This window comes from Dipodomys ordii, unplaced genomic scaffold, assembly GCF_000151885.1.
Source record: "Dipodomys ordii isolate 6190 unplaced genomic scaffold, Dord_2.0 Scaffold67, whole genome shotgun sequence".
Lineage (NCBI taxonomy): Eukaryota > Metazoa > Chordata > Mammalia > Rodentia > Heteromyidae > Dipodomys > Dipodomys ordii.
This window is the reverse complement of record NW_012267283.1, coordinates 9,067,285-9,077,874: the sequence shown is the minus strand read 5'-3', so window position 1 is coordinate 9,077,874 and position 10,590 is coordinate 9,067,285. Positions and strand designations below refer to the sequence as shown.

At 37.7% G+C, this 10,590-nt stretch overlaps 2 protein-coding genes across 2 annotated transcripts in view; both read left to right on the top strand.

Annotated features, from left to right (window-relative positions):
- The window catches only part of Tmeff1 (transmembrane protein with EGF-like and two follistatin-like domains 1), a 74,549-nt gene extending 68,078 nt beyond the window's left edge, over positions 1-6,471 (top strand). The window contains exons 10-11 of the mRNA XM_013023239.1: positions 1,732-1,890; positions 5,359-6,471. Of these exons, the coding sequence (XP_012878693.1) occupies positions 1,732-1,890; positions 5,359-5,443 (244 nt within the window). The 3' untranslated portion in view covers positions 5,444-6,471. The remainder of the gene's footprint in view (positions 1-1,731; positions 1,891-5,358) is intronic.
- Positions 6,472-6,954: 483 nt separating this feature from the next.
- Murc (muscle-related coiled-coil protein) overlaps positions 6,955-10,590 on the top strand; it is a 6,837-nt gene continuing 3,201 nt past the window's right edge. Inside the window, exon 1 of the mRNA XM_013023280.1 lies at positions 6,955-7,362. Coding sequence (XP_012878734.1) covers positions 6,955-7,362 — 408 coding nt within the window. The remainder of the gene's footprint in view (positions 7,363-10,590) is intronic.

Below are 10,590 nucleotides of genomic sequence, written 5' to 3'. Positions count from 1 at the left end.
GCACCTCCCCCCCCCAGCCAAAGTTGTAAAGTTTGTTTTTTGACATAACGACTTGTACACATCTCATTGTACAGGTCCACCTGTATCCTTGTTTAAATGATTTGTTTTTTCCCTTCCCCTCCACAAATTATACTTACATCAAATACAGTGAAAGCAGGGGTTATACTGTGGGGGAGGGAAATACAAACCAACAAAGAAATCATCTTATAAATGTGTTAGAAACAATCACATGAAAGAAAGAACATTTGAATACTTACTTGGGGTTCATTTCACCTAACATCAACTTATCTGACCTTTTCTGCTTGTCTCAGACATATACTAGTTATTGCAAATAAGTGAAACTATGGGACCTATGTTTCTTTGGGCCTGGCTTACTTCACTTAATATAATTTTTTCCAAGTCTTTCCATTTTCTAATAAATGGGGCAATGTCATTTTTTCTGATGGAGGCATAGAATTCCATTGTGTAGAGGAGCATCTAGAGACAGAAGTTAATGGCCTAGGAAATTTGTGACTCTACTTTAAAAGGCAGATTAGCAACTTTAATGGAAAAAAGGCATGTGAAAAATACGACAAAGCTGGGAGCTGGTGGCTCATGCCTGTATTCCTAACTACTTATTAGGAGGGGCTGTTTAATACTTAATATCTGGATTTTAGAAGCTATTTTAGAATACTATAATGAGTAACACAGGTTTTTTGTTTATTTATTTATTTTTTTTTGTCTGTCGTGGGGCTTGAACTCTGGGCCTGGGCGCTTTCCCTCAGCTCTTCAGCTCAAGGCTAGTGCCCTACCACTGAGCCACAGCACCACTTCCAGCTTTTTTCTTTTTGCTTCTGTGGTGCTGAGGAATCGAACCCAGGGCCTCAGGCATGCAAGGCAAGCGCTCTACCACTGAGCCAACTTCCCAGCCCCAGTAACACAGTTTTTAATCACATTTCATAAATTCTAATTTAAAAAACTTTAATAAGTAAATAATCAGATAATTTCTCTATTTTAAATTATTTCAACCCTGATGTTCAGAACAAGAGCCTTACTGAGTGTTTTCCCTGAGACAGTAGGTCAAATAGCAATGTGTTTGTATTCTAGAATTTTGTTTTCTTTGATAGGTGAACCATTTACAACAAAAGGGAAGAGGATGACAGGGATAAAAGACTGATGCGTGAATTTCTGCTAACCTTTTCTACAAAAAAATACATGTTTATAATACATTTTAGAAGGCTTATGTCCTTTATTTCATTTGTCTTCAGTTTGGGTTCATATCCTTGTTATTTTAAAAGACCCTGAAGCTATTTTCTGGTGGCTCATTCCTCTAACCCTTCCTATTCAGGAGGAGATCTGAGAATCATAGTATAAAGCCAGCCTGAGCAGAAAGCCTGTGACATTCTTATCTATAATTAACTAACAAAAAGCTGGAGGTAGAGCTGCTACTCAAGTGGCAGAGGACTAGCCTTCAGCAACAAAGCTCAGTAACAGCATGTAGGCCCAGAGTTTAAACCCCAGGACTCTCTCTCTCTCTCTCTCTCCTCTCTCTCTCTCTCACACACACACATACACACACACACACTCATACTGTAAGAAAATATATTTAATATTTTCCCCCAGATGATTACAGAGTGATTTTCTGTTCCTGTTTTAAATGTGTTGTCCTTTTGTATCTTTTACTTTAGAGACCCGGCAATATGAAAAGCTGTAATTCTCACAGGAATTCTTTTGGTTTTTTTCTCTCTGCAGATGCGAATCTGGTTACACTGGACAGTATTGTGAAAAGACAGACTTTAGCATTCTCTATGTAGTGCCAAGTAGGCAGAAGCTCACTCATGTTCTTATTGCAGCCATCATTGGAGCTGTACAGATTGCCATTATAGTAGCGATTGTCATGTGCATAACAAGGTAGGTAATAATGTAAGAAATGTCTGCTTTAAGGTAAGGGTGGGTAACTGTTGAATTAGAGAAAAACCTTGAAGCATACTCAAGGTGATAGGGGCCTGAAGTTTACTAGTCTATTAGGGAGAAATCCTAGAGTCCATTCTCTGACATTCTCATGTAAGTCTGACCTCTTCCTGTCTTGCTTCTTTAGAGTACTGATCAGAGCTCATTTGTGAGGTTAGAGACATATCTAGGTTACAGGCACAGAGACTATAAGAACCGTCAGTGGAAAAAAGGAATTTAGAGATCTTAGCACTGCGTAGTACTCGCACTGCATTCAGTGCAGTTATGGTAGTAGCAGAGTTTCTAGAATGTTCTGTACCTGCACAGAAAAGCCATGTAGCAATGTCTTAAAACCTGCACAGCTGTAATGTGTTTCATGCTCTGGCAATATACTTTATTCCTGTTAATTAAGGATAACTACTTTTCTTACTATGTCATTGTCTTGACATTATTTCATATTCTAGATTATAGTGACAAGTCACAGACTTTAAAATTCTGTGTTGTATATAAAACCATTTGCTGTAATGAAATAACTCATTTGAAATGTAATTGGCATAAAATGGGTGTTTTTCTAAGCTGAGTGGAAATGTGTGTCAGACCCTAGAAAAGTCGGAGCAAATGGTGCTTCCAAGGCTCATACGTTTTCTTTTTACTTCTGTTAAGGTTCAGCTGTTCTGTAGATACCATGTTTGTACTTTCTGCATTTTTCTGGGCAGAGCATTGGATCATACGAAAGACAGACATTGGCATGGTATCGTGGATATATGGCTTTTCTATCCAAGGTCGGGTTAGGAAGCCAGACTTTTAGTCTCAACCATCTGCAGCTGATACGATAAATCTAAAAATGATTAAAAAAAAAGTTCTCTGAGTAATGGATATTTGTCATGTAATTCAAGCACTGAAGTCTGATCTGCCTTTAGGCAAGCTGACTAAGTATACAATTGGTCAGTAGATCAACAGCAAGGTAGTTGTGGTCATGTAGCACAGGCCTGAGAGGTTAAGTTTGACTGTAGTCATCCAACTAGTAAGTGGAAGTATCTGAGATTCTATTCATGGGTGTCTAATTCCTTAATCGTTCCTCTTTCCACTGAGTCATCAAGGGGCAGATCAATAGTGAGGCATATTGAGAAATAGGTTTGCCAGGTGTGACTGTTGAATGGAAAGCAGGGGCGAACTTCATTTTTGTTGCAGTTTAGGGTTTTCAACCAAGGGAGTAACTTGGTATAAACCATTTTTCTAGAGCATTAATTGAAAGGTTATGTATAGAATAGAGTAAAGCAAGAGGATAGAGATCAATGCTTTAGAAGGTGAAAGAGGAATGAGTTAGAGAAGGCTGGGAGATAGTACAGTACCCTATAAGAGTATCATAGGGTAGAGCATTGGGAAGTGGCTTTGAGTTCAATCCTCTCCTTAGAGAAGTGGGGGAGCTGACTTCTCATTTGAAGTGAGAGGAAGCTAACTTCCTCAGTTGGAAAGTATCTTGCCCCAAGCTAGAGAGTTAGGCAAATCCTTTTCCAGCCTAATCCGGATCTAGCCTTTTCCCCACCGTGTATTTCTGCTCTTAGTGTTCCATAATCCCCAGCTACTAAAGTTACCTGGCTGGTGTTCGCTGTGTTGGTGTCCTTGAGTTTCTATTTGAGATCCATTTGCTACCTTCACCATCACTTGGACCCCAACGTGACAGTGTCTTCACTACTCTGTGACTGGAGGGTTATCTCAGTGTATTTATTACAGATTCCTCCTTGAGGCCTTTTTATTTTAGTGTTCTCCCTTCTTACCCAGACAGTCTTGCTGTCTTGTATTTGAAATGTTATAATTATGTCTGTGGACTTATCATCATTGAATTTTCAGGCATGCCTCTCCCACACAGTCCATTATGGGACAGCTGTTCATCTATCTTGTGGTTACTGTTGCTTGTTGAAGAATTTTCCTTTAAAAGATGTTCCCATGTTCCCACTGACATGCTCATCAAGTCTCTGAATCATATTTTCTTCTTGGGTGCTGATAGTCTTTTTTGCATGTTTTTAGACTCATGGATCACAGATAGGCAGGGCATCAATCATAGCTATATATACTTCCTTTATCTTGTAGGAAAAAAAAAGCCACGCCTCTGGAAAGGCTGGGACTTTCCCAAAGGTAGTCAGTTAGGGATAGATGCTTTAGGCCTAGATGGTTCAAGAGGGTTTTGACTTCTTAACTCATTTCCTCATTTATGAAATTGCTATGATTCCAGCTCTATCTCCCTCAAAACTATGTTTTATGAAAATTAGTGAGAAAAATCTTTTAAAAACCATCTACAAGCCGGGCGCTGGTGGTTCACGCCTGTAATCCTAGCTACTCAGGAGGCTGAGATCTGAGGATCTCGGTTCAAAGCCAGCCTGGGCAGGAGAGACTGTGAGACTCCTATCTCCAATAAACCACCAGAAAACCGGAAGTGGCGCTGCAGCTCAAGTGGTAGAGCGCCCGCCTTGAGCTGAAGAGCTCAGGGACAGCGCCCAGGCCCAGAGTTCAAGCCCCACGACGAACCAAAAAAAAAAAAAAACCATTAAGTCTTTTAAAGGCAAAACAGTGCCCTTGGGAATGGGATAAAAATGTAGAATATTAGAGTAGGAGGCTTCATTATTCTAAGATTTTCATTCCATTAAGGAATATCGAAGTGGCATAGCTAGTTATTAGGACTCAAACAAAATTACCAGAATGTTTCCTAGCCTTTCTACTTTGCATAACCCAGCACCTTGGGCATAGACAGTGCCAAGTTTGTGATGTAGTGAGCAAGGAGAAGAGCAGTTATGGTACCATGAGAGCTGCTTCTCAGTAGGAAAGCATTTCTAGTAAAAGAAGAGCACAAGTCGGTAGTCACACTTTCCCTGTGGGTTCTGTGGAATGCCCTGTCAACATGTGGACAGAGCACATTCATTGTGAGTTATAATCTAAAATCAGTGAACATTTCAAGATGTTCAAATTTGATGTTAGAAGCGCAATTCTTTCTGATTTCAGCCTTCATCTAAACTTGTCATTTTAGGAATGTGACAATGCTCAGGAGACAATACACTGGCCAAAGTCTTCTATGATCACAGGCTTTTGTTTTGTTTTGTTTTATTGTTGTTTTTAATGTTGTTAGTCACTGTGGTCAGGCCAGTGGGGTAGGCATTCTTCTCAGGAATGCATGTGTAGCAGTTTTGCTTGTCCCTGTTCCTAAATATATGTCTGATCTTTCTACCTCCCAGTTTGATAGGTAACAATCTGCTATCACTTTTATCTTGCAAATACATAACGTGTATCAGTTAGCTTCATGGTGTCTCTGTGTATAAACACATGCAATAGGATTTTGTATGCGAAATGTGTATTACTCAGAAACACTTGAAATCTCTTTAACAAAATGGTTCAATTGATCTTTTCCTCTTTTTTCTTCTTTTTTGTATGGAACAGAAAATGCCCCAAGAACAATAGAGGACGTCGACAGAAGCAGAACCTAGGCCATTTTACTTCAGATACATCCTCCAGAATGGTTTAAATGGATAACTTTTATATGCACACTGACCATGTGATGTACATTTACGATGTCTTTTTTTAAAGAATGGAAACATTTATTTCAGAGGCCTTATTTTTGGACATTTTTAGTGTAGTACTGTTGGCTCGTATTTAGAATATTTAGCTACAACAGTTTTGGACTGTTTAGTAGTCTTTGTTTTATGTTTTTAAATACAGAAATTGGTTTCACAGATTTGTACCACATGGTAATACTAAAACCTTGTTCTTTACCCACGGAATGTAATATTTTTGCAAAGACGGACCCACTTCACAAATGGTTCTAAAGTCATACTTCTCTCCCAGTGACCATTGCAAATTGACCAAGCATGAACTAAAGGTAAAGATGTTTACAGATTACTTTTCTTACAAAAAAAAATCTAGAAGACACTGTGTTTAAATAGATATTTAAATGTTTTTGAGATTTAGTATCTGATTTTTTTAGACACTGCCTACTGCATGAACTGTAAAGCTGTGTGTGTTAGATGTAAATTATTTATAAGATGGACTGGAATTTAATTATTCTTCTTTGAAAAAAAAACTAATAATTTGAAATAAAATTACCTGGTACTAGTAATAAGGGAAACAAATCATTGAAAAGTAGATTTAGGTATTGTCAAAATAGACTGTTAACAGATTGGGATGAAGCCTACACTCTCAGTTAAACTACTTTAATACACATTCATTTTTAAGCAGACTATTTGTTTTAACATAAATTGTATCAAGTGTTTGTGAATATAATACAAAAAATGATTGTTAATGATTGGTGCTCTTCAATTGAGCTTAAAAAAATGACCCAAGATCTCTCTCAAATTTGTCCTATAGTAATAGCTAGATGAATAGATTGTTGTTGTTTAAAAGTCTGAAGTGTGAGTAGAATGTATTGAGCTGTTTAACGTGTAGTTTAGGTACTCAAAAGTATGCATGTAGAATTCAAAGACTATGTTCAAAATTAAATATTAATTTTCATATTTGGTTTGGAAAAGCATGTTATAATATAACATTTTCTCTATATGGCCTCTGTTTTGGTGTGGTTATTTACTATATTGTTTGGTATTGATAGATCAGTCTACATAATAATGAAATTAGTAGACAAAGCAATTCCCCTTTGCTTTTACAAATGATCTTAAGACAAAAGATTTCATCCAATATTTGTCAGTTGCTTTTTTTGTTACTTGGCTTATAGGCTTAATATTTGTAACACAGTGGCTTTAATGAACTTAAAGAAAAAAACCTTTCCTCTTCTACCCACACAGTCTTATTTGAGTCCCTTAGTCAGTCCGCAAGCATGTTTGGAACAGTCCCCAGTTCTTTGCAAGGGCTCATATTGCAGGACAGTCACGAATGGGTATTTGTAGTTATAAATACTTGACCACTCTCCAGCAAGGGGCTTTCCAACCCTTTAAACAACCCTGCTGCCTGTTACCAGGCTGGCTTTTGGTTTCAAGTGCCAGAATTGATTGTGGGTAGGACTCCTTTCACCGAGAAACAAATAAAATGGAGCATAATGGGTCTGCTTCCAATGCGGATAAAATCCACCAGAATCGTCTGTCCAGTGTTACCGAAGACGAAGACCAAGATGCTGCTCTTACCATTGTGACTGTGCTAGACAAAGTCGCTACCATCGTGGACAGTGTACAGGCAAGTCAGAAGAGAATAGAAGAGAGACACAGGGAGATGGAAAATGCCATTAAATCTGTGCAGATTGATCTGTTGAAGCTTTCACAGTCACATAGCAACACTGGCTATGTTGTTAACAAACTATTTGAGAAAACTCGTAAAGTCAGTGCTCACATAAAAGATGTGAAGGCCCGGGTGGAGAAGCAACAAGTTCACGTGACAAAAGTTGAAACTAAGCAAGAAGAAATAATGAAGAAAAACAAATTCCGCGTGGTTATATTCCAGGTGAGCTCAATTGCTATCATCTAGTATTCTGTAATTGTCAACAAGTCGTATCAGAGGTGTCCAGTGTCACATCTTAGTCCTTGTATATATTTAGTAGAGTTCTATAACAGCAGAAAGCTCAGGAAATAAACATTTCTGTGTTACCTTATGAGACTCTCCAGCCTATCTGTATTTTGAGCTTCTGAAAGCATTTCATGTAATATGAACTGTGTGGCTCAGAGCTAAGACTATTTCTGCCTTTGAAACTTAATATTGGTCAGGCTCGTTCAGCATATTAGCTTTCATACCCCTACAATTTCTCATAGAGAGCCCAGAAAGTTTAACCTGTAAAATATAAGCTTTTCAGAATATAATTTATTTTTATCTGTACCTTACATTAGTAAGAAATGTTACCTGTTTCTAAGTAGACAGTCAGGTAGTTGTTTTATTTTTATATGGTTAATTAAGATATGGCGGTTGGATAAATAATTCCTTAGTTACAAAAATCTTTTTAGTGAATTGAATTATTTTTGTGTGGCTCTGAATATTGAGGTTAATTCCCATAACACTGTACCCAATGCTTATGCATTTCTTTGAAACAAACATATCATGGCAAATGCATAATATGTCCAATACGTTTTCAAAATTCTTCAAAATTAAAAGAAGTTGAACTCTCTTCTCATAATAAAACAAAACTAAATCTAGGAAACAAGACAAGACTAAACCCCGGGAAGGTATTACCAGGAATTTCACAAAAGGCACAGTAAATAAGGGTGAGTTTCACCTGTTTAAATAGTAACAACTATTTAAACTTAACTTTTAAGATTCATTTTCATGTGCTGTTGGGACTATCGGCTGGCACAACATGTCTGGAAGGCATGTTTTGTTAGGGTACATTATGAACCTTAAAAACTTACAAACCTTCTAGCCCCAAATTTTGTCTTACTAAATAATTGGTTCTCAGCGTAAAACCAAGAATGCATGTTAGGGTGTTTACTTGGTGCATATACAATATTTTATCACATGTATATTAAAAATGGGAAGAAACAAGGATTAAAAAACAAGATGAAATAGGAACACAGTTGGATGATATAGGCGAATATTTATGAACTAATGGGTGTGGCCCCATAACTCTCTACAGCATTCTTTATGAATTAGTCAATTCTCCACAGCCCTTGGCCCACTGCTATAGTTATACCAGGAATGGTAGAGTGGCATTTTTGGATCTGGCTTTACGAGGTCATAGGTTACTGAGGAAAAAGATTAGGGGAGAGAGAAAAGTGTTTCTTATTTCACAAGTAGACATAATGGGCTGTGACATTCGGACTCCTTTTCCATATCTTTTTCTTCTTCTGGGTCATTGGAGGTCCTTCTCCAACCTTCTAAGGTTTATTTTCAGAGCTCAGTTCCAGGGTTAGTGCAAGTATTGTGGATCCAGGTTTGTCTTTGAAGAATGGAATATTGGTTCTCCATTTCTCTTCCCAGGGCACCAGCCATTGTGTGTTTATCTCATCCTCCATGTGCATATAGTGAGTGAGTGGATCAGGTTTCAGTCTAGATTTACAAAAGCCAGCCAAAGTTTCTGAAAAGTTCTAAAAGTTGTAATTAACCTTGTCTATAGGCATGATTCTGTTTATCCTTTTTTTTTTTAATTTGTTTTTTAGTCAGAATCTTACTATGAGCCCAGGCTGGCCTAGAACTTACAAATTACAGAGTGTGCACCACCATATTCTTGTAAAAATGTTAATATTAGCCGAGCTCTAGTGGTTCCCACCTGTAATTCTAGCTTCTCAGGAGGCTGGGATTTGATAATTGTGGTTCCAAGCCAGGCCAAGCAGTAAAGTCTGAGACTCAGACTTCTAATTAACTACCAAAGAGCTGGAAACAGAGCTGTGGCCCAAAGTGGTAGAGCACTACTAGCCTTAAGTACAAAAGCTCAGAGACAGTGCCCAGGACCAGCATGGGGAAAAAAAGTTAAGATGTTTATTTACTTCTTTATTTTCTATAACTTATCATTTTTTCTTTCGTTGAGTCCCTGTAATTACTTAACAGAACTGGGACGGTCTGATTTAGAATAGGCCTCTTTTAAGATACTCTGCTATGAAGATTTGTGAAATTGTCTTGAGTGAACAGCCATTTGTCCTAAAGCAACTCTGCTGTCTTTTATAAACTAAAGAAAGGAAAAAGGCCCATGCAGTGGACACAGGACTCAGTCATGAATTCATTACTTTGATAATCAAGTCCATTTAACCGAATATTCAACCTCCTACAAAAATGGCATTTTTAAAATCTTGACAACATAGTGATACTTGGAAATTACTCATTAACACAGTCTTATAATCTTGAATTACCACTACAGTGTGTTCGCTATTAACTTAGGGTATTATGTGCTAAATAGATCTTTATAGCAAAGACCTTTTCTGCTCCTGCCTGTTTTACTTTCTTTTTTTGTAAAGCCTGGTTTTGGACTGTTTGTCAGACCACTGAAGAGAAGGGGTGTCATTCCAAATTAAGCTATATCTGAGGTAAAGCTTTTTTTCTTTTGTTCCTCTATCAAGTAGAAATGACTCTTTGGTGCCTTCCTTTTCTAATTATACCGTCTCAGGCCAGCCCAGCCTTGCTTGCTTCAGCTGCTCCCTGCAGCAGGTGTCAGGAAATAACTTCAATGCTTCTAACTGATTCATCAGAGAGTTATGAGATACCTACCTCTCCTTTTTTTCTTTCTTTTTCTTTTTTAAGCTCCTAGATGCTACAACCCTGGAGCCAAAGAATTTAATTTTAAATAAGTATCCAACAAAATGAGGCAGCAGGAATTTCTTCCATACCATCAGGCTGATTTTTTAGCATATGTGTAAACATGTTTCTGAGTATTCTTTCTTTTATTGAATAGAATTAATCTTGATCTAAGTAAGAATACAGTTTCTGTTAGAAATTATAACTCCTGATTAAGAAAAACTTCATACTCCTTAAAATTTTGTCTATTTTGTTTTAACTAAATAGTTAGCTAGATTCCTTTACCCTTATGGTTCTCAAGATCACCAATGTCAGTCTGATTCTTCTTCTTCTTCTTTTTTTTTAACCTCCTGTTTTTTTACTTTTGGGTCCGGTTGTGGGGCCTGAACTCTGGGCCTGGGCGCTGTCCCTCAGCTCTTCAAGGCTAGCACTCTACCACTTGAGCCACAGTGCCACTTCCGGCTTTTTCTGCTTATGTGGTGCTGAGGAATCGAACCCAGGGCCTCATGCATGCAA